This window comes from Clarias gariepinus, chromosome 17 (assembly GCF_024256425.1).
Source record: "Clarias gariepinus isolate MV-2021 ecotype Netherlands chromosome 17, CGAR_prim_01v2, whole genome shotgun sequence".
NCBI classification, from domain to species: Eukaryota; Metazoa; Chordata; class Actinopteri; order Siluriformes; family Clariidae; genus Clarias; species Clarias gariepinus.
The window spans coordinates 21,097,622-21,122,611 of NC_071116.1; the positions used below are offsets into that span (position 1 = coordinate 21,097,622).

Below are 24,990 nucleotides of genomic sequence, written 5' to 3' on the forward strand. Positions count from 1 at the left end.
GAAACGCTTGTATTTGCGCTAGTCTGTCCTGATCTTGTGTTTTTAATGCTAGGTAATGAATTCGTAGCTGTCTTACTGTATGTACTTTGTAGAAGAGTATTCATTTTTATTTATTTATTTTTTAAGGTCTTGGTAGGTTTTTCTGGACTAGTTTATGTAGACGATCCAGCTTTTGTAGTGATGCTGAGTCCAAAATGTAGGAAACACAACTGTTTAACACAACCTGTTACAAACGACATTACTGTCATTATGGGATGTTTTTGAATGAGGCTGCACAAGTCTTCCTGTGGCAAGAATCTCATAGAGGTGCATGCTGCATGCGTTGCGAGGTGTGGCTCCTGGAACACACGACTGCTGTATCTATCTTCTCTAACTCCCATCAGGGTCTCATTGTGCTGGCCTGTTTAGCACCATGGTGCTGGGAGGCTCCTCCAGCGCACCTAACCTACAAGATTATGCTCGCACACACCGTAAAAAGCTGACCTCTTCTGCCTTCTTAGATGGTATGTGCAAACATGCGCACACATCTTTGTATTTAAAAAAAATTAAAAAAAAAAAAAAAAAGAAAGTGAACCTTTATCCATTTTTGTGAGGATTCCTGGAAACTCCCTTTTTCGTGTTGTGTTCAAAGGCCTTATTTGGTGTTTTTTTTGTTTGTTATTTTGGTATTAGTTGTGTTTAAATGTTTTTGTTGGAATTTTATATTTATTTGTTTATATTGTTGTTTTTTATTTAAATAATAATTTTAAATTAAACAATTAAGTAAAATAGTGTAAAATAATTTGTATTAAAATTAATGACTTTGTATTAAACAAAAGTGTTTTACTTAGACCTGAACTAAAAATTGTAAGATTAACTAGTACTTTCGCATTTCTGCATCACTAAAGTTCATTATTTAGCAAAATAATTTATTAAAAGCGACCTAAAATTAAGAATACAGTTTAAAATATACTACAGGGTTGAGGGCTGAAGGTCACACTCAATGTTTCACTGTTGTTCACTGATCATTTAGGATTCATGCTCATGATTTTCCAGTTGTTAGCTTGCTATTTAAACGCAACGGCTCAGTCTTGATGCGAAACTAGCAATGTTAGCATATTTTTTTTAATTTCCAAAAAGTAAAGCCGAAATTAAGATTTTTTTTCCTTCCCCTGATCATGCACAAGCAAATTGAGAACAGTGTTAAAGTATTGTGTTGACCTGTGATTGAGTAAATCATAATTAATGATTGGGTCGTGACCCAGTTAGGTAATAATCTGCATTAGCAGTACAAATGCACATTTACCCCAGGAGTTGTTATCAGTAGATTAAAATGTTTGTGTTGGCATTTCTGGGAACGAGAGACTGGTCCAAACTGGGTGTGTGTACATATTACAAACGTACGGAAGCTATTTAAATTATTATTATTATTCATTTTGCTTACATTCGTGACACTAAAGCCTGCCATTGGATTTTGTCACCCTAAGTACTGGTTTACTGTTGGGTTTTTGTAGATCGTGTGGAATGTAAGATTTCTCTTTATTTCTCAGACCTTTTGATTAGGATGACTTTGGCATTGAAAGTTAATAAAAAAGAACATATTGTAATGGACTCGTCTCGTCTGTTCATGTCTTCGGCTAGTGGAAAATGGTGTTTGTATTTTCCTTTCCTTTCTCGAATGTCTGAACCGAATTGGCATAGAAATGAAGGGCACAGAAATCAGTAAAGAGTTAAGTTAGGCAGGTGGATAGATTACATTTAGATATGGATTGGGGTAATTTGTATCCATGACACCATCCTTGGGATACTTGGTTATTATTAGTATTATGTAAAGCTTCACATATACTCATACTGTAACATTCTTCTGGCTCTGTGAAAAGCAAATAACAAAAATAATTGAGAAGCGTTTTTAATTTTTTCCAAGCAAGCTGCCTGACAGAATCCAGACATGTCTAACCCACTTAAGCAAGCACTCCTCTAATTTCCTTCCTTTTTCCTCCTGCATGTCCACAAAAAGTTTTTTGTGCCCTTTTTCAAGCCCTTTTTTCTGTTAGCTGTTGTACATTTTAGGTACCTGTGTTTCTCTTTCTCAGAGGCCACGCGTGGTTCCGCTGGTAAAAGATTTTCTATCTCATTTGCGCGACACCCAACCAATGGTATGTTTGCTTTTGTTAATTCCAGTACATCCTTCTTCCCATCATCCTCATTATTTTGTTCTGGATATAGACGACTTCTTTTTTTATTCCTCCACTAACTCCAGAGCAATGCACATGGATTGTAGCTAAGAGTGTTAAAAGTAGCTAAAATGCTTATGCAGCACTTCAGAAGACCATGAGCTTTTTCAGGCCCTTTTACATCGTTTTTTTTTTTTTTCCCCAAAGTGAGTTGGGCTGGGAAACTTGCCAGTTGCCACTGTGGCTGAGTTCTGGGAAATTGTCAAGTAATTAGGTTTTGTTCTGGTTTGTGTCATTAATTTGTGTCTTCATTTAGATATCATAAAAATATTTTCCAGAAAATGTAGTGAAGATATGGACACAAATACACAAAAGTAATTTCAACATTGTATATTAATACTAAAGACCTCCAACTAATGGCAAAACAAATATAGTCAACAAAAACATGTTAAATGACCCAGAATATATTTGATATTTTTGACACCTTTTGCTTCGATGACAACTTTGCACATTCTTGGCATTCTCCCAGTCAGACCCAAAAAGTAGTCACATGGAATGGTTTTTCCAACAATCTTAAAGTTACTAGGGGAGTTAAGTACATGTTGACTGCTTTTGCTTTACCCTCTGGTCCAACTCATCGTAAACCATCTCAGTTGGCTTTAGATCAGGTGATTGTGGAGGCCGGATTCCATCACTCTCCTTCTTGGACAAATAGCTTTTACATAATCTAGAGTTGTGTTTGGGGTCATTGTCCTGTTGGAAAACAAATAATGGTCCCACTAAGTGCAAACCAGATGGGATGTCATGTCACTGCAAAATGCTGTGGTAACCATGCTGGTTAAGTATCTCCTCAATTTAGTCACAATGAGTGTCACCAGCAAAGCACCGCCCTACCATCATACCTATTCCTTTATGCTTTATAGTGGGAGCTACACATTTAGGAACTGGCTTGTCATCCTCTCTAAGTCTAACAAAGACTAATCAGACCAGGGTACAGTGCTCCACTTATCTGATTCCCATTCCTCTTGTTTCTTCGCTCAAGCGTCTTCTGCTTGTTGTTTTTCTAAAGTAATGGTTTCTTTGCTGCAATTCGAGGACGAAGGCCTTACTCATGCAGTCTTCTCTAAACAGTGTTTGTTGAAATTTGTTTGCAGCTTGAACTGTGAGAAGCATTTATGTGGGCTCTAATGTGAGGTGCTTTATATCGGTGATTTGAGGCTGGTCATTCTAGTACGGTAGAGGTAGCTCTTGGTCTTCTTTTCCTGGGATGGTATCCATGAGATCTAGTTTCATCATAACACTTAATGGTTTGGCTGACTAAACTTATGGATGCATTCAAAGTTCTTCAGAATTTTTTTAACTGACTGACCTTCATTATGATGTACTGTCATTTCTTTTACATTTAACAAAGTATTTTGTGCCATAATGGGGATGCCATGAGTTTGCCAAGCTGCCATTAAGCTAAATGTAACTACTTTGGACAGTCTAAAATATAAAACGTATTCTGTGTTGTTCAAAACTTTTTTGTGTACTACATAATTCATATGTTCAGTATTATTGTGCAATGTTGAAAATAATAAAAATAAAGTTAGAAGGAGAAAGTGTTTTCAAACCTTTGACTGGTAGGAGATTCCAAGTACCCAGTTTAACAAACTGTTTGAGCTCACTTAGTTTAGTGTAATCTATTCGGTTTATAACCAGGTTATATCAACACTTAACATATCGGTGATGTTTCTGCAGCATTACATCATTAAAATGATGTAAAACGAGAAAACCACTTAGGCTACGTTCACATTATAAGCCACATTGTTCAATTTAGATTTTTTGTTATGGTGGTTCACATTCAGAATTAAGTGACTTTTATCTGACTTAAATGTATACATATCTCTTCTCTGAAATAACTTTGGATTTTGCTCTGGAGGATGGCAAGCTGTATTTTTTTTTAAGTCCAGATGAAGAAAGAAAGCTAGACTCACTTTAGCGGTTTTAGCAACTGTTGCTACCACTGCTACATTTACATTTAGGCATTTGTCAGACGCTGTGTCCTGTGCTTGCACAAAGGCAAAATGTCACATGAATAGTTTAGTTTGCATGACCACGTATTACATGTACAGTATATCCGATCTGGGACCACATTTAAAAGTGGTTCTGATTTAATCTGAAAAACATCAGATTTGTGCGTTCAAACAGCAATAAAGAAATCGCATCTTTGTCACTTAATAGATTTAAGTGACTTTAGGTAGATAATGTGAACTTAGAAGGTACAGATGAGACAATATAGTATGTTAAAATGACCTAATACATATAAATACATTTATGTATAAAAGCATTAATAAATGAGTACGAAAAAATTTAATCAATAAAACTGGCAGAATGACTCAGCAATTCTTTTAGCACCAATGTAAACATGAAAAGAAATCGGTGATGTCAAAAGACAGTGATGAGAGACGTGTTTTTTTTGCAACCTCACGTGATGGGATGAAGTCTGATAAAGTTGATGCTAATTTTAAACATACCATAAAAAATTTAACTAAAAATTTAAAAAAGTGCTGTAATGTTGAGTGAGCAATGCATTATTCTGTAGATTTTTAAGAAAAAAAATTAAATGTCATTTTCTCCATTTTTACATTTGAGGATACAAACAAATTTATGGTTGATGTGCATACAAAGGTAAAGCAGAAAAGCTTGTAGTTTTGAGAAGTATATAGTATACTGTATAACGATTTGACCAGGTGAAGTCAACATAAACATACAGAAACATACAGTATATTGTGAGATAGACTGGAATTGATAAAGCTGTTTATTGTTATTAAATAGTTCATTTTGAGCATTCACCAAATGCGGGACTATGTTGTCTAAATTACTGGAAGCTGAAAGTCAGTGTTATTTCATTTAAATAGACATTTTGTCTGTCAATATCTCAGTATATCATAGACGTACTGTAAAGCTGTTGTAAGGCTGTTGTTGGGTGACACTTTTCACTTCTAGTGATTCACTTGATAGTGATTTTTGATTCTGTTAAAAGCTTGTAATTTCTATGAATATAATCCTGTATTTACCTCATTTATGCAGTTACCCATTCAGCTGTAGTCTGTTTGGCTGGCTGTTTAGGTAATTGTGTGAATGTGCAGGTGTACAGGTTCCAATGGGTGTAAATAACCCTGAGTTTGGTTTATAATTTCTGTAATACTCTGTAATGCAAAATAATTCGCAAAAATCTAAAAAAAAAAAAAAAAAAAACATCAAATTAGCACTTGGTAAAAAGACAATGCAGTTTAGTAAATTCAGCAATTATTACATGTGCTTTATGACTTTAGGTATGATAAAGGTTCCAGAAATTGGATGATTTTATTCCTTTTTGTTTTTGTTTGTTGTTGTTTTTTTGTTTTTTTTTAACTGCTTTTCTAAATGGGTCAGTGTTTCCCAGTGTGTTCTGTGGTAAGTGTTAATTATGTTTAATTTACCCATTTGTATCTTGTTTGTTGTTGGTTTTCTTTGTTTTATATTATTGGTGTCTTGTAGAAGTCGGCCTTCTTTTATATCTGGGTTTTAGGCAAACAATTTTTGACATTTACAAATTCCCGACTCATTTGTTTCTCTTTGTAGAAGTAGTGTAACATTTGTATGCTTTAGCAACACATTTATCTTGTTTTATTTTACCACAAAATGTCTGATATACAGTACTTTGCAAAAGTCTTGAGCATCCCTCATTTACTCATATTTTGCTACCAAAGAAACAGACTTTTTTCTATTTTAGTGCAGAGTTGAGGAATGGTTCTCCAAGCTTCCTGAAGGACTCATTTTCAGTCCAGTCCCTGTATCTGAGCAGATTCAGAGGAATGTTTTTTGTTTAAGCCACACAGTGTCCTACAGTATAAATCATTCAAGCATAAAAACCATTTAATTTAAGGCATGAACCAGTGAAAAACAGGTGCAGATGATAATGCTGGTAATGCTGAATGCTGAGTGGTTGGAACAGACGAGAGGGGAAATGAGGTTGCTGTTGAGGTTGTTACATATGCAACCAATTTTTAACTATATCTTTAGGCACTTTGCAGCCTGTCACAGTAAAACATTTCTTTTAGTTTATTTTCCAATCTGTACTATTTAATTTGATTTAAAATTAAGTCATGAGGGATGATGAGACTTTTGCACAGTTCTGTACATTTCATCATGGACTCCTCAGGTGAGTAATTAATCAATTAATTTTACATATTTATACTAGATACACAAAAGACAGAGATCTCAACAGTTCAACTAATTTTAAGGAACTGGTTTAACATGAAAGTCCCAAACAGTTTGGTGCTAAAAACACAAAAAGTGCAAGATCACATTTATTAAAATCCAAGAAGGTATGATTGCTATTATACTTTCAGTATTACCTGCACTTTATTGGTAAAATGTTATACAGTGAAACCTCGGATTGTGAGTAACGCAGTTAGTGAGTGTTCCGCAAGACAAGCAAAGATTTTTAATACATTTTAACTTAGAGAAAACGAACAAGTCTTTCGTTAAATGTGTGTGTGAAACCTAAATTCCGATTCCTCCTCTCCACTTACTTTAGTTTCACACACACACACACACACACACACACACACACACACACACACACACACACACAATTATTTTTATTATTTTGATGTTTTGGGCTGTGAAACAAATAATTTGAGTTTACATAATTTCTTATGGGAAAATTCGCTTTAATTTATGAGTGTTTTAAAATACGCTTCCAAAATGAATTGTGCTCGTAATCCAAGGTTCCACTGCATTAAAATACATTTCAGGCAGATGATTCTTTATTAGATTTGTAGCATTTGCTGTATAAATGATTAGAAATATTTTCCATTAAATGGAGCATACTCTGTTGTACTGTATTGTTATATAGATCAGTCAGGTAACATGGGTCTACCCGAGTTGTTTGCCCACCAGCAGAAAATTAAATCAATCCCACACACTCTTACAGACACTCCTGACCAATCCCATCTGTTTTTTACAGACTCAGTTGAACAATCTAATCTACCTCCACAGACAATAGTGTGCCCGATCCCCCTTCTTGCAGATACTTTAGAGCAGTCTAACCAACTGCCACATAAACCTCTGCAAAGTCCCACCCACTTGTGCAGACACTTCTGACCCATCCTGTCTGCTCCCACAGAAACTCTGACCAGTCCTGCACACTCCCACATACCCTATGTCACTTGCTCCTGCAGTTGTTTTTGTTTCTACCCACCCGTAATATTTTCTAGTAAACAAATGAACACGGTGAGCATCCTGTCATGCCTAACAGTGTATGAAGTAGATGTTAAAGCTTGGCGTTGATCCTATTCTGGCAGTCTGTTTCCTAAACTGCGGCTCTTTTATTTATTCAATTGAAATCTGCTACAGTATGTGATTTTAATGGGTTCTTTTTTTATATTTTAATGCAATTAACTTTTGGTGCAGTACAAAGCCTTCTGATCTGTTTTTGATTTATGGAGGTAAATGCACTACTCATTACATTTATATATTTGGATCAATATTGAAATACAAAAAGGCTGGGGGTCGTACCTTCAGTGCTGGAATAACCGCAAAACCAAATCCGGGCGCAAAGCTGGGCTGTCAACGTGTCAGAATGGCAACATCCAGTCATTTGACTGCATACACCCTACAGGCTTCCATGTTCATCTTAGTCCCAAAAGATTCAATCTGACTTCTTGCACTTACTACATTTTGTTGTTTCTGCTCCTCTAGACTAATTAATATTAATTAAAATAAGAGTTTATGAATGGCATAAAGGTCAAGGAGAAAGTACATTGTTCCTATTTTCTGAAATATAAAGAGATTTTAAGCTCTTTCCATAAAGATGCTCCAGTTCCTGCAGTTGTGGACTAATTTATTCAGTGCTAGGATGAGCTTAATGTTGTCAGTCACAGATATTATGATGTCTTCTTCGGGATAGGTGTTGCTGTAAATTTAGTTTAAAAAAAAATTATAATCTGCATAGATGTCACAAAAAATAATGTAAAATTTAAGATAAATCTTTACTGGCTTTGTAACCCGCCCTGCCGTTTCAATTATTTGTTTTTGAATTATGTGTTTTGGAACACATGTAGGTCTAAATACTGACTTAATCTGGCATAATTAATCAAATTTGGACATGTAGAGTTGGCGTCTAAAAAATTATTTATTCTAAGACCCAAATGATGTATTATATAGTGTCTGAGATTAAATCAGTACATGTAAGGTAAGTACAGTAGACCACCATTCTCACTGTGTAGCATCATCCTGGCTGATGATGTTGTGGTAGGTTGAGCTTCTAGTGAGTTGTACTGTACTCTGTGTGAGCCATCTGCTTCCATTCTGCCCGCCTCAAACTCCTGTTTGATGGTGCTGTTGCTCTTTGTTGTTCTCCCAGGAACTGGAACTTTATATCTGTGTATGTGTGTGTGCATGTGTCGAATGCTTATGCTTACTTTAGCTTTAACTGCCTGTGTTATGAATGCTTAATGTGTCCGTTCTATTTCATTTAAGGGTTTGAGTTATACTCCATGGTTCCCTCCATCTGCCCGCTGGAGACCCTTCACAATTCACTGTCTCTTAAGCAAGTTGACGACTTTCTTGCATCGATTGCTACTTCCCATGATTCCCTGCTGGAAATGTCTATTTGCTCACCAGGTAAAGAAAGAATTATATACAACGACACAATATATTTTGCATTTTCAAAATATGTTGTTTTTTTTTTTCTTTTCCTTTTCCTGCCTTATCTCACTACTATTATAAATTCTCTGTTTATTGTTTGTGCCTCAGCTGTTCAGGGAAAGAAAGCTCCTTTAAACACATACACGCCTGCAAAAGTTTTACCATGCCCTTTCACTCAGGCTGTGGGAAAGAAGTCACCAGAGCGCACTGCACCAGGCATGTATAAATAAAAATAATGAGAAAATAAGAAAATAAAGAAGAGGGACAACAGGATTTTTTTTTTTTTTGCAGCTAAGCTGTATTTCTTTTCTTAATTGAATTTCTGAATGCAATAAAAAAAAAACTTTTAAGAAGTAAGGTTATCTACAGTATTTGGAGGCTGCTCAAGGACAACATAACAAACAGCACACCAAATGTGTGATAAAGGAAGCTGCATTTCCTACCAAATAATAAAAATAGATTAACGGAGAAGGGAAAAGCTTTCCTATTTCCTTGTCCAACCCTAAAAACATACAAAAACAAACAGCAGCAAAGTCACTTAGTATAGGAGTTTTAGACACAGATTTGTGCAGTTTTATAAGAAAACTGTTGTTAGGTTTTACTGAGCTTGGTGAAGAATATGAGTCCTTTTGTCACACTCGCTTTTTTCTATTTTTATGCAAATCCCAGGATTACATACATACATACATACATACATACATACTAATACAATACTATACATACTAATGTATAGCTTTTATGTTTCCATCTGAAAACTGGTCCGTTTTGCACTATATTTTTTCTCTTTACAGCCATGCATATATTCTCCTGTAATGTTATTTATTTATAAATTTTTAGGTTATATATGGAAATACTGAATGATTTTGTACATAATAATGCAGACATGATAAACATGTATAACAAAATTGGTACAGCATATAATATGGTGCCTAAGACTTACAGTACTGTGTGTATATAAAGTATATAGATAGAAAAATAAAAACATTTCAGTGTATATGAACAAGTAAAGGGTTACAACAAGCAGTTGACAGAATGAGTGAAGCACTGCGCTGCTGATGTTCCCTTGAGACGCGATGGACCCTAGAAGTATTGCGGCAGCATGGGGATAGAACATGTGTAACAGACACAAACGCACAGAAACATATTCTTTGTATTTTAAAATGTGATTCATGCTTATACATGATTTGTGTTATTAATAAAGGGAGCCAATAATTTTGGAGTTGACTGTATATACTTTATTCCTTATTTATCCCAGCTAGTGGAAGCCCTTCTTCCAGAGTGACTCATCCAAGCAGAGCCGATGGTGTTCAGCACGTCGCCGCTGGAGACAGAGCATCTGTGAGCAGCACACCTGCAAAGCCCAAACCTGAGCACACCACTGTTAGCATCTTGGTCTCCTCTCCACCAACATGCCGTAAAGCCCAACTTCACCCAACCTATCAGGAAACCCAGGACGACAGTGTATTTACCCACACTCCAACCTGGACAGGGTGCTGTAGGGTCTCATCACGTTCTCACACAGGTGTCACAAAAGCACATCAGGTATCGTTCAGTGACAGCCCTGTCTGTATTACACCCAACACAGGGGAAGCCCAGAGAGGAGCCGTACCTGTACACGAGCTCACCAAACAGACTGCTCAAGAGGAGCAACGTGATAGCAAAATGTCGCCATGCTCTCAAACACCCACAATGCAAAACTCTTCAATAAGTGTATCCAAAGACCACAAAGCCATGCTTGATTCCATGAAACTGACCAAACTTTGAATTTTTGCCGAAACGGTGACAATCAGATTGTACTGTTACTTTAAACTATCACTTAGTGATTGTCGTCTGAGAGAAATCATTTTTTAACAGTAGTGAAATAGCAGTAGTACAGTTTGAAGTTTTAGACACGCTCGTCTTATTGATACTATCGCAGACATGACTGACTTAACGTATGATATCGACAATACACTCATGCGTTTATTTCTCGTATCTGATTCATCTCATAATTGAATGTAAACCAGAAGTGTACATTCATAACACAGGATCCATTTCATTGTGGTCTATTCGAGTGAATCCTGATTTTTACCTGAACAGCACTTAATGATATTATTATTATTATTATTATTATTATTATAAAAAGTAAAATATAATGAAACGAAAAGTTCTATTTTTACATGTCTTTGGTTACCAAAAAATGTGCATTTTATTTTTCTTTCCCGTTTAGCTGCGGATGTCCGCCTTAAAGTAATTAATGTGAAAGATATTTTTCACTAGTTTCATCATGATTGTATAAATATGCATATATGTATGTATATTGGGAATAAATCTTAGTGAAACCTGTTTTATATGTATGTTTTCATTATCTTCTGTATGTAAATGTAAAATTCAGAATGGGTATATACAGCAGCATGAAAAAGTAAGTGGACTTTTCTACACAAACTGGTCACGAAATGTAATCTGATTTTCAAAAAAATTACAAATATAAAAAAACTAAAAAAACAGTAATGTTGATAAAACAGTCATGATTTTTTATGTTTTTGGTAAACACGTCAAATAAACCCAAGTGATGGTGGAAAAAGAACCCTTAATTGTGGGTCTTTTTTGTGAGGCATCAGCTGATGCGGCGAGTGAATAGCACATTGACACGGAGTGTTTTTTTTTTAAGTTGAGTTAGCTCTAAACCACTCCTCCATTCACATTTCATTGATCAGACTTCAGGTTTGCCAACACCTAGTTGCAGTTTGGTGACATTACAAACCTTGTGTATTTAACTTACTTCTTCCACCATCAATCAATGTGTTTAATAATAGTTTAAAAGATCAAGACTGTTTTTTATCAGCATGGAAGTATGGTTTTTGTTTTTATTTGTGAGTGGAAATTTGCAGAAAATCAAGAAACAAAATAGTTCACTTTAGCATTAAATAATTGCCAATGGAAGTACAGTACTTAGTGTACTGTGGAGAAAGAGACATATTATATGCCTAACAATGAATATCCAGGTTTTCCTGGATTCTCAGCAAAGCCACAAGAAGTGTTTAGCTTTTATAAAGTTCTTGCATAATGTTAATTGGGAAACGATTAGGTAATTGACTTTTATTATCTAAAGGGAAGCTTGTTGAGAATAATTTTTTATACTCCTTGCACTTACTTCAGAGAAACACGTGAAATCTATAAACTAATTTTGACCTATAAACAATGCTGCATATGGTGTGATTTCCCTCTCTATGAAACTGCAGCTGTTTAGCAGCACAACACATCCACTTTCTATTCACTAATAACACGTGTGCTGCTGATGATTATACAGTAGCTCTTAAGTTAGTGTCCGCTTCCTCCTCCTTTTGTGTAGCTTTGGTTACTTAGCTACAGTAGATGTCACATAAGATGTTGAGCACTTTAAATTTTTGTGCCCACATAACTTTCAGCTCTGGTTACAAAGCGTAATAAGCAAGCAACATACAGTATCTCAGGAGACACATATTTTGTGGAGTTTTTCTTCCCACATCTGCATTCAGCTTTCAAGAATACTCTGTAAAAAATGTTTTGTTTTTTTTTGCATTCGGATGTGTTTCAACTTTTTTGTTGAAAACTTTCCTCTCACCCATCATCACAAGCGCCAGCTCTTGTATATGCTGTAAACTGTAATTTCTGCAATTGCAAAAAGACAATAAAGTTCATAAATGAAACGTGTGGAAGTATAAGTGTGTTCATGTTAGATTTTATTGGGTGTTGTAATATTTTACTTACACCTGAGCACTTAAACATGTAAGACTGTGCTCAATACTAAACTAATCTTCAAGATGACTATAAACCCTATTCAGACAGTATTTGTCTATGATGTGAAGTCCATACTATTTTGTAACAACTTTAAAAGAAAAAAAAAATATTGCCAATCACAATGACTTTATGGCTGGTATAAAATAAAAATGTCACCATTTTAAAAGGATTAAATCTTTGGGCTGCATCAAGCAGCGAAAACAACTAAGAACACTGCAAGGACACTGCCTACTGTTATATTCAGTGAGGATTTGGTGAGGTCATTCAGCAAGGACACTGCCTACTGTCACATTCAGCAATGACGCTACCTATGGCTACATTCCGTGAGGACACAACCTACTGTTACATTGGGTAAGGAACGCCTGTGAAAGAGCATCCTTCACAAATGAAGAAAAACACAATTTCTGTTTTTTACGGAGCCCCCCGGCAGTCATGTGGGAAAAAAAAGAACAAACAGAGCATGTGGATTAATAAATCATGCGTGCGAAATAATAAACCGAGCACATGATTTATTAATCCGCGTGCTCTGTTTGTTCTTTTTTTTCCCCACTTGACCCCTGGGGGGCTCCGTACCGTACCAGTGAGTCTTGCTTGACTATAGACATGTAAAGGATGTCAGTGGCCGTCTATTCACAACCTCTTAAAAACTAGTCGGGCTACTTTCTTTTTGTTGCAGTATTAACCAAGGTGTAAACACAATCACTTTTGCATGTTTCGCTCAATACTACAGTGAATTTAATAAGGGTGTGTCACATATTTTTACCGATTTATGCCATCTTACCTCAACTGTTTTTGGCCAGGGACACGACGTTGTCGTCGGACCAATGTTTGCTGGGTCGGTCCCATCTGATGTTACTATTACACAGAGGCTCCGAAGCTTGTATCGAGCAGAAGGAGGTGTGCCTCGCTTCGAGGCGTGTGTCAGTACCCCGAGAGTCACATGACCAACAACAAAGGACACCTTGCATTGGATGGCATGGCATCATGTGACTGAATCATTATATGGGAGATTTTTGTTCTTAAATTGATAAAACCAGATTCAGGAAACCTTTTTTTTGTTTGTTTTTTTACAATGAACTCCTCATTCACTTCTTATATAATATATGAAGAAGGAAAAGGCACACAGAATCTTTTGGCTTGCGACGTTACGATAAAATTTGTCCACTAGATGGCAGTACAATGAGCCCTTGAATGAAGCTTAATGAAACGAACCTTCTGGTGAAACTATTAGCAAGGAAGCCTCGACACCTAAATGAGGCTTCACCTCACTGTCACTACCGTTCATATCTGAGGAAATTCATAACTCATGGTTCCTAAGTCGGGGACTACCTGTGTGCGTATATTATTATTATTAATATTAATATAATATATGTCATGTGACGTCACTTCCTGGTGCGACATGCTGCTGTGGGAAACATCATTGAGATTCGGGAGGATTTTGACTCCGTTGGCCTTCCATAAGCCCGATACTACACTGACAAGCCGAGGCGTGTGCGGACGGAGCTGGCTCAGCCGAACAGGTCTGTTTCGTGTATTCATTGATTTACGTTCGGAAACACGACAATTTAATCCTCTACGATTCGCTTTACAGCTCGGGTCGCGATTATACTTGTTATTAGGGGTCGTAATGATGGTGTGATGTTGAGGGACTCGGCTCAGCTCTGAGGCTAACTCCCTGATGGAGGACGGCAGGAAGATGAGTCCTAGGCTAGGTTTCCATATTTACGGATTGCATTGTGTTTTTTTTATTTATTTATTTACTAAAAAAAAAAAAAAACGAACAGAATTTGAAGTATATTCTTATTGAGTGTTAAAATATCAGCGCTGTTTCCTAGCAACACTGGTCAGGAGCTAGCTTCCTCATCACAATGGAGTTAGCATTCAGGCTAAAGGCCGCAAACCACCATGACTGCATTTAATCCTGGTCTTTAAGCTAGAAATCATTCTGTTTATTTCATCAGTTAGGTATGATATTAACACATGATGGTGATGAGGCTGCTTTTTTAAGGGTTTCTCTCACTGACACCTGCTCATGAGGAGGATGAGGATGATGGCAGGTGTTTTTGCTCTGGCATGGAAATGGAATGAACATCCTCCCCTTTAATTCCCCCCTCTGCTTGATTTCTCCTGTATTTTCACCTCATGAGCAAGACTAAACACTTTTCAGTTTCAGATAAGATCATGAACACCTCATCAGTGCATCATGGGTCCCAACCATTTTGTGTTCACTGTGGTGGAAAGTCAGTTTAAAGCTTTAATCAGGACTCAGTGATGGTGATTGACTTCTTGTTGTTCTTTCCTTCATCATCAGCTTTAGAAAAACATTTTCCTTGCCAGTGTTGCTGTTGACCATATGTCTGGCAGAGGAACACGCATGACCATATGTCCATGTTATTCAGGCAGACTGGCACTCTTCTGGGATTTAGCTCCATGTTATGACTCAGGGGACAGATCGTGTGTTTGTGTTTGTGTTTGAATGTTATTTGGTGTGTTGCCTTTTTTTTTTTTTGGTGAAGAATTCAGGAGGAGAAATCACAGATCATATATTTTGTAGGGCATTTTTACATTATTGTAAAAAATATCCCCATTACCTCTCAGTCCAGCATTTATGTTGTTGGTTTTTGTTTGTTTTCATTTTTTTCTGGTACACTTGTGTATTTACAACCTCCGATCCAGCAGATGGCAGTAAAGACCTACAGTGATACCTCAGCATACAAACACCTTGAATTGAAATTTTGCGAGAAAATGACCAATACATTCGTGCGTCCAAAAGAAACTAAGTTGCACGTACATCTGGGAGCCATTTAAAACTTGTTTCCATCAGTGGAAAGCCAAGCAATGCAAGTTTAAATGTTCTTTTTTTGTATGTTAGTTTTTTGGCGTTTTGTGCAGGATTTAGCAAAGACATAGTAGCATGTGTTCCAAGAATGTTAGCAAGGACAGTAGCATGAAGAGATTGGAGTTCCGTTTTTAAAGCTGCAGTGCCGAAATGACGAATTAAATTAATTATAAATTAAGGTTAAGTGAGGTTTAATGACTATTTAGTGCCCAAGCACTATGACATCTCCATGATGTCACCATGACTATGACATCAACAATATCGCTCTGATAATGCTGTTTAAATAGTGCTGATGTCATAAATGTGCGAAGGCCCTCTTGTCCTTTTTAGGATTTTTTTTTTTTTCGGTCATAGACGCATAGTTCATACACACTTGCACGTATACATGTCAAACTATGAAGCTCAACAATTTTCACTATGCATGTCATGGGCTCAAGGTCAGGTATTTTGGGTCATTTGCAAAATGCACATTTATGAAAGCATCATTAAATATACACATTGTACACACACACATACTACACATAAAATAGGCTGATTAGTCATGACTTATCAAGCTGAAAATCAGCCGATTTCAGTTACTGGCTAATCCACTGATGCATCTCTTTTAGCAATGTACTGTATCAGTATTTGGAGTATGAATCGTGATTTATAACAGAATTGATCCCCCCTTCTCATCTCTGCTAATCGGTGTGTGTTTGTGTAAAGAAACATTATTTGTGTTTCCATTCCTGATCACTTTCTAACGTCCTCTTGCTCTTCTAGCCAGGCCATATCTTTAAAGATGGAGCTGGATGTCAGTGGAGTGTCCCGGGCACCTGTGTCCGTTTTACCCGCTGCTGAGGTCAAAGCCACGCTAAAGCCTGAGGGTGAGAAACCGCGCTGCTCCAGCACGCCCTGCTCACCCATCAAAAGTACTGTCTCAGGATACCAGATCCTCCATATGAACTCTAACTACCTGGTGGGCTTCACTACTGGTGAGGAGCTTCTCAAACTCGCCCACAAGTGGTCCGGGCCAGAGAAGAGCGGGGCAGAGCCGTTAGCCGGTGCCATCCAGAAACCGGTGGATGTTGGGATGCACCGCGTTTCACGCGTTTACAAAACCAAAAGCCGTTACTACCAACCTTATGACATCCCTGCCATTAACGGGCGACGCAGAAGGCGAATGCCCAGCTCAGGCGACGCCTGCTTCAGATCTCCAGCGGCCGGCGAGAGCAGTAAGGCCCTACATGGCCCTCTGCCCCTCTGCCTGCTTAAGGCCAAGCGAGCGCACTCCAAATCTCTGGACTACCTCAACCTGGACAAGATGAGTCTCAGCGAGCCAGCCGACACCGACGTGCTGCAGTACCAGCTCCAGCACCTAACGCTGCGCGCCGAGCGCATCTTCACCAGGAACAAAACATGAACGCGTGGAAACAGGCCGCTCGCACCCACAGCCAGGTTTGCCACGTCCTGCAAACTGGCTGCAGTTTTTTTGGGCCTTGAGATTCTCCAGTCAGATCTTAGGAAGTTCCTGTAGTAAAGGCACCCATAGGCCACTAATCTCGTTATTTTAAAAACTGTTTGTTAATCAGAAGGTTCAGTGAGGTCCAGCTAACTTAAACTTTAACCTGTGAACAAAGTGAAGTTGTTTTAATAATGTGTGTGTGTGTGAATGAAGGTTGAGGATAAGTTTGTTCAGGATTAGCAATAAACTATATACTTAACAGTTGCTACTACTGTATGTATGTATGTGTGTGTGCGCATCTGTACTGAGGTGAAAAAGGCCTCTTTTGCAGAAAATGTACCTATAACCTGCACTAGATCATACTGTTAGACATCTGGATATAATTTTTAACCAGGTTAGCATAGCTCACTGTGGTGTTCTCCTCCAAATGTTAGCCTATTAGCATTAGCATCGTCACATGTCAGTAGGTGAGCTCTGCGCTCAAAAGTTGCCTGTCACTTAGGCACAACTCTTTATGTTTAAAAAAAAAAAAAAAAAAACACAGACTGTTACACGACTTTTGAAGTTATTTAATCTAGATGAAGCTTACGATCACCGACGCTAAGATTAGTGCCTCACATACACACTATTAATCCTCCCTTCTTTAGTTTCTCAAGCTGGCAAATCGTCTAGACGTTCACACCGGCGTACGTGAAGGATGTGCTGATATTAATGTTAATCGAGTCACATGTGGTTTTAATTTTATTACTATTATTTTCGTTTTAATATGCTAATACACAGCATCGCTACTAAAACGAACCAAAGGATGAACTTTGGCTGTCCTGGAAAAAACTTGATTGATAATGCGTTTTTAAATTTTTACTTTTTTTTCTTTTCCATTTTTTTTCGTCCTCTTTCTTTCGTGCAAAAACACCTGACAATCATATTTTTACCCCAAAAAATCCAGACAGTTATAAAACCGTTATTTCTAACTCATATTTTTGGTGCTCATCAGGCAGCGTGTTTCTCACGTAGCGTCACACTTCTTATTGTGTCTCGTTCTATCACTATGAACCTCACAGACACCACCACAGTTAATAGTGTGAATCTGATGCACTGGTTTGACACATTTTTTTTCTTTTTCTTTCTCATCTGAGTCTATGGTTTGATCAAATACTCTCTCCTTGTATACTGTATTATTATTATTATTATTATTATTAGTTTTTATACAGTAATCCCCCAAAACTATACTGTTTAAGTGGAGTACACTGGAATATTATTATTATTATTATTATTATTATTATTATTTAAATGTCATGTTATTTCTAATTTGATTCACTTTTCCTTAATGTGGTGTATGATGTAATAATTTAAATCTACAATCATATTTTTATCTGTGGTGTTTGATTTTTATTATTTTTTTATTCCCAAATGGGCCGGGGATGTTTTTAGAGGCTGATGTGCCACTATTGTATTTGAATATAATTATAATGTGTCATGTTTCTAGTTTTACCTTGAATTTCTCAACTAGCTCCATCCCCTCTTATTAAATTTGTAATGCACGTCTCTTTTCCCCCCACACCTCTATTTTGTGTGTTAATAATAAGTTGTATAAATATGCTCAGCACCTTAGACTCATGAATATTGGTAATGTATTGGTTATGTTTCTCTTCTGTCTTGACTGAACTTCATAACATCTCGTTTACATTTAAAGCTGTTATGAGCTTTTTTTTTGCCTCTTCTTCTTCTTCTTTTTTATGGTAATGAATTTTATCAATGTGTGCCATGAATGTAATGGATAGAGTGCTTTTGTGCCGTTTTATATATTTGGAAGGTAGAAATGATTTCTGTGACTCAGGACTGAGCCAGATTGCTATTCTCTATTTATCAGTAAAGGGAGACTGGGATAACGACCTATAGAACTCCTCGTATTTAGCTCACGTAAAAAAAAAAAAAAAACATGTTTCTGTAAATGTACAGTACCGATCAAAAGTTTGGACATATGTTGATTATTTTTTTTCTATGTTCTACTGGAACAATACTAGATTTTTTTTTCTCCTTTAAAATTACAAAATAACACTCGGAATTATAAAATTAATTAACAACAACAGTCCGCCTTTCTGGAATCGTCCTTGAAAGAATAGCCTTGTCAAGTGTGTTTGCCAAACCCATCAAGCACCATGATGAATGGTTTAAATGAAGACCATCCCAGAAAGCAAGACCAAAACTCACCTCATCAGTTCAGTGAGAGTTACCAGCCTCAGATATCACCAATTAACAAACAGTATCTTGTATTGGAAGACTTTACAGAGTATACTGTAAGCAGCAGATACATCTAAATATCAAAATATAACTGTTTAAAGAAGATTATTGCATATTTTGGACAGCTTCGGCAGTGTAGACCAAAAGAAATCAGGAATAATGATGGAATTAGAAGGTGTGTCCAAACTTTTGACTGGTAGTGTGTATGAAAACCATAGGACAAAACGATTCATTTAATATTTGATTATTACTATTAAAATGTCAATAGTGTAGGCTTAATATTTTCTTCATCGTTTGTTTCTCCTTCCTAAGGCTGTTGCCACAATGCAATGTTCCTGGACTCTGAACAGAAACCTTTTTCATCACCTTGTTTGTGATCGAACACATTTTTACTGTTCTCGCGACACCATCTCATATAAGCCTGCTGTACTCTACTGTTTCACTCCTCATCGTGTGCGTGAATGCGATCTGTCAGGACACCGCGATGATGATGATAATGATGATGAACTAATCTTAGCCTCACAGCGCTTCTCTGCGAGGTGCACAGACACAAAGAGCCATGCTAGGTCCCAGTGCCTTGAGCTCTACTTAAATGACATACGACAATGCTGTATGTCAGTCTTTTCTGCTGATTAACACTTTTCTTGCTAGTATGTTTACATCCTTAGGGTGAACAATATTAATCTGTATTCTTGTAGACTGACTGCATTTCGATTTCCTTGTCCCGCTGAGTGTTTGTGTGACCTGCAATGCTTTCGTCTGTATTAAGTTAAACCTTACACTTATCATTATTAAAACACTACGCTGCACTGTTTTGTGTTTCTTTTACTTTCGATGAAGCTGATGGGCAAATCTGTGCAGGAATGGGAATAAATAAGGAATGAAACATTACAGTAAATATCCTAACACTTTAACAACCAGGTGGTGTCCAGCCAGCCCTAAGATACAGCAGCAATGTTCCCATTATTTATTTTACTACTTCCTTTTAATTAATTTATACTTAGTTAAATGAATGCCATTCTTTTCCTCAGAGGAGCTATAAACAGTTGTTTCCACTGATCTCTCTCTCTCTCTCTCACTCTCTCAAAACCATTCTTGTCACTGAACTAAGAAGCTGCAGAAGTCACTACTGTCCTCGGTCCCTGAATGTATTTTCACATCACATCACTTATTATACTTTTTTAAGTGTTTAAAGCATTAAAATTTGTTTCAGTGTATTTTTTTTGCGTTTTGTAGATGATTACAATACGATAAGGTTATTAATTTTGAGGAATACTGGAAATTGCAGTAGTGTATATATACTGTGTGTATACCGTTTAAAGGTTTGGGGTCACATGCAAATTTCTTTGTTTTTGTTTAGTGATTTATTTTCTACATTCTACAACAATACTGTGGATTTCAAAGCTATAAAATAACTCATATGGGATTAGGTAATTACGTAACAACAACAAAGACAACAGTTAGTTGTTATTTTAAGACACAGAGGTCAGCCTTTCTGTAATAGTTCTTGCAAGAACAGTATTATCAAGTGCATTTGCAAAATCCGTCAAGCACCATAATGAAACTGGCTCTCATGAAGGCCATCCCAGGAGGGCGAGACCAAAACCTACCTCTGCCACAGACGAGAAGTTCATTTAGAGTTCATTGGGGTCAGGGGTAGCTCAGTGGTTAAGGCATTGGACTACGGTTCGGAAGATCCCAGGTTCAAACCCCACAACCACCAAGTTGCCACTGTTGGGCCCTTGAGCAAGGCCCTTAACCCTCAACTGCTCAGATGTGTAATGAGATAAAAAATGTAAGTCGCTCTGGATAAGAGCATCTGCCAAATGCCTAAATATATATATATATATATATATATATAGAGTTATCAGCCTGAAAAATGACCAGTTAACAGCACCTCAGATTAGAGGCGTTATGAAGTCTTTACAGAATATAAGTAGCAGAAACATCTCACCATTAACTGTTCAATAAGTATTTGATCACCCCGTGATTTTGCAAGTTCTCTTACTTAGAAATCATGGAGGGGTCTACAATTTCCAGCATAGGTGCATTTCCACTCTGAGAAACAGAATCTAAAAAGAAAAATCCGGAAATCACATTGTATGATTTTTTAAACAATTTATTTGTAAATTACTGTGTTAAATAAGTATTTGATCACTTGCTTATCAGCCAGATTTCTGACCCTCAAAGACCTGTTACTTTGCTTTTAAATAGTCCATACTGTATGCTTCTTAAAGAGCCACTTCTTAGTTTTCCTGGCTGTGTGCTTTGGGTCATTTGGAATCTTCATGTTGGAAGACCCAGCCACGACCCATCTTTAATGCTCTGACTGAGGGAAGGAGGTTTTTGCCCAATATGTCACAATAGCATGGCCCCGTTCATCCTCTCCCTAATACAGTGCAGTCATCCTGTCCCCTGTGCAGAAAAACATCCCCAGAGCATGATGCTTCCAGCCCCATGCTTCACTGTAGGTATGGTATTATTGGGATGATACTCATCATTCTTCCTCCAAACACAGCGAATAGAGTTAAGACCAAAAGTTCTACTTTGGTATCATCTGACCTCAGGACTTTCTCCCATAACTCCTCTGGATCATCCAGCTGGTCCCTGGCAAACTTTAGACGGGCCTGAACATGGGCTGACTTAATCAGGGGAAGCTTCCGTGCGATGCAAGATTTTAAACCATGACGTCTTAGTGCATTACTGATAGTAGCCTTGGAAACGATGGTCCCAGCTCTCTTCACGGCATTGACCAGCTCCTCCCGTGTAGTTCTGGGCTGATTCTTTACCATCCTTAGCATCATTGATACCCCATGTATCTACTTAGACTTTGGCTGATTGTGGGGTGCACAGGTCTCTTTATGACAGCTAACGACCTCAAACAGGTGCTACTAATTTATAATCATGAGCAGAGTCTAGCTGGACTATTTAAAAGCAAAATAAAAGGTCTTTGAGGGTCAGAAATCTGGCTGATAAGCAAGTGATCAAATACTTATTTAACACAGTAATTCACAAATAAATTGTTTAAAAAATCATGCAATGTGATCAAAGTAGCCACCTTTTGCTTTGATGACAGCTTTGCACACTCTTGGCATTCTATCCATCAGCCACATGAGGTAATCACCTGAAATGGTTTTCCCCACACCATCACACCTTCTCCTCCATGCTTCACAGTGGGAGCCACACATTCAGTGTTTCATCTGTGCACGGTGCGCCTGTGCTGCTCATGAACATGTCCAATACACAGGCCTTGAGCTTCACAAACTGTGCTCTACCAGTTTAATAGTCCATATATATAGATGGCTCAATTTGCATGACATGGGGCTTTTCCTCCAGTTGTCTGTTGTTAAAAGCACTTAAAAAAATTAAATAAAAATAAATAAATAAATAAATAAATAAAAACTAATCCTTACTATACTACCCTGCTTGCCCAGGTGTGAGTAAGTTCTAAGTGATAGGTAAATCACTACAACATCCACCTCTATATGGTCCTGATTTCCATCGTCTTCATGATGCATGATGTAAGAGCTACTGATCTAAAGTTATTCAGGACCTTTGATTCTCCTTTTTGATCTTTTCCATATAACTGGAACCCTTTCCCGCCTCATGCCCAGATTAAAGATCCTCAGGAATACACCAGACAGCTGCTCAGCACATGCTTTCAGATCCCTAGCACTGACAACATCAGGACCAGCAGCCTCCCTTCATCTAGGGGTTTTACACAGCTCCTTTTTCACTTGCTCAGTTGTGATAGAGAGACAGAGGTGGCTAGGATGGTCATGAGGGGGAGCAGTGGATAGGTGCGGGATGCAATATCTGATAATTGGAGACAGTGACAACGGCTAATAGTATACAGCAGTGGTTCTCAAACATTTTCTGTCATTCCCCACTTAAGGGGGTGGGCGAATTTTCAAGCCCCACTTGTCAACAAAATGATAACGAAAACGACCAAGTGTATTTTTTATTGAAATATCAATTTCTAAACCAATAAGATCAAATAACGGCAAGTTCAAAACAGATAAAATACACGTGCAATTGTTATAACAGGCTTACTTCGTCACTTATCTAGAGCTTTCTTTCAAAGAAGTCGAGTGGCTTATTAACGTGACTGGGGTGTGTTGTCTCTAAGTGTCTTCCTACTTTGTTGGGTCTCATGCTGTCTGCTGCCAGCGGTTTAAGACACAAAACACACACAGGTCTCTCCTCTGCCCCCACCATCACCACCATGAATCCAAGCGCAACATAGGCTTCATCATAGGCTTTTTGGTTGATTAGGCTGATAGTGCTGAATCACCTGCTTTTTTGTGGTCCATGTAACAAATGTATCCATTGACGTTATTATGCTCACTACATACAGTACGCTACTGACCCGGTGTTATGCTCTAAAATGACCTCGCCACGAATTGCCTCCCCTACATAATCCCTTTCAAATAATATATTAGAACATAAATTCATAGGTTTATGGTTTACAAATTACAAATTATAACAAATGAATTTAATTATAAAATAAGCAATATAAAAAAAATGTTGTATATTTTTATATTGCTTATTTTATAATAAAAATCGTTTCCTATAATTTTTCACCACAAACAATATTTATTTAGTGCAATTTGTGATAAACAATTTGTTATTTGTACATTGACAAACCCCTACAAAATAAATGTGCCATAAAATAATCATTTTTGGGGATTTGTATTAATCGTCTCGACGGCTGTCACGTGCCTAGGGTTAATTATAATAGTAATAATATATTTGATAATAATAAACCTTTGAATGTATGTCCTAATATAATATTTGATAGAGATTACGTGGGTATGTGTTGGGGGAGGGTGGGGGGGGGGGGGGGTGAGTTTGGGCAATCCGTGGCAGGGGGGCACTTTAGCTTATAACACCTGTTTGAGTCCGCGGTAAAGTTAGTTTGATATTCGCATCTCCGAATTCAATAGCTGCGCAAATAAACCCGTGAATAAGATACCCAGATATATTTCCTCTCTACATTGTCTTTCAGCTACATCCGCCTTAAATTATACAAGTTTAAGAGCATAAACACCATTATTATCTACGGCGCAACAAATGATTTAGGGATCATCACAAAATGCCGCACAGCAACAAAAAGCGTAGAACGATATTGATTTTCCCTTCTGTTCAGCGCCTGAAGGATCAAAAAGCAACTTTGTTGCCGCACTAGAAACTAGAAATGCCAGACTAGTACTGTCTGAAAAAATACAGAAACATCAGCATACACATTGGAATAAATAAAATTACATACATAATACCGAATGTTTCCTTATATATATTGTTCCTCTGCAATTAACATGTCGACGTTAAACCGTTATTGTTGAACTATGGTTCCACTTTTTCTCTAAAGTTATTTTAATTTACTTGTATGAATGATCCATTTCTTTGCACATGATTGTTTAGTTTCGAGTGTCCGATGTTTATTGTCAATAAAGAAAAGCATGAATTATAATAGGTACTTTCCTATTATTTTCCACTAATTCCCTCCCGTTCATTGCGCCCCACCTGTCATGCCTGTATTCCCCACTAGTGGGGCGCGCCCCACACTTTGAGAACCACTGGTATACAGTATGTAGTATAGTATGTCATCACGTGTGCATATGGAAATGTGTTTTAAAAAAGTGTTTAAGTGAACTCCATTCATGAATTTTTTACCACATTACTTCTACAAAGTTGACGGTTCAGCACTATCCCTCCGGGTTTTGATAATGTGTTGAAGGGGTCTTAAACCAGTTCTAGCTATTTCAAATCTCCTTAGTTGTTTGCTTTGCCTTATGCAGCACAATGATCTGACTCTTCTGGAATGGCGACCTTTTTTTGGCCTGGAAGTGGATTTAAAGATAAACTAGTATATATAT

General features: G+C 37.3%; 2 protein-coding genes across 12 annotated transcripts in view; both read left to right on the forward strand.

The window, feature by feature from the left end:
• Positions 1–12,503, forward strand: part of ppip5k2 (diphosphoinositol pentakisphosphate kinase 2) — a 46,853-nt gene extending 34,350 nt beyond the window's left edge. For 6 of the 11 annotated variants that reach the window (XM_053515678.1, XM_053515682.1, XM_053515676.1 and 3 more), the window contains 3 exons: positions 384–503; positions 8,664–8,807; positions 8,940–9,072. In XM_053515678.1, the coding sequence (XP_053371653.1) occupies positions 384–503; positions 8,664–8,807; positions 8,940–9,061 (386 nt within the window). In that variant the 3' untranslated portion in view covers positions 9,062–9,072. Of the gene's footprint in view, positions 1–383; positions 504–2,072; positions 2,136–8,663; positions 8,808–8,939; positions 9,073–10,086 lie in introns of those variants that run through there. The other 5 variants (XM_053515680.1, XM_053515684.1, XM_053515681.1 and 2 more) reach the window with 3 other exon arrangements.
• A 1,509-nt stretch (positions 12,504–14,012) lies between these two features.
• Positions 14,013–19,923, forward strand: macir (macrophage immunometabolism regulator). The gene is made up of 2 exons (XM_053515518.1): positions 14,013–14,110; positions 16,192–19,923. Exon 2 carries the CDS (start codon positions 16,211–16,213, stop codon positions 16,829–16,831), a length of 621 nt encoding a protein of 206 aa, XP_053371493.1. The 5' UTR covers positions 14,013–14,110; positions 16,192–16,210; the 3' UTR covers positions 16,832–19,923.
• The last annotated feature ends 5,067 nt before the right edge of the window (positions 19,924–24,990 follow it).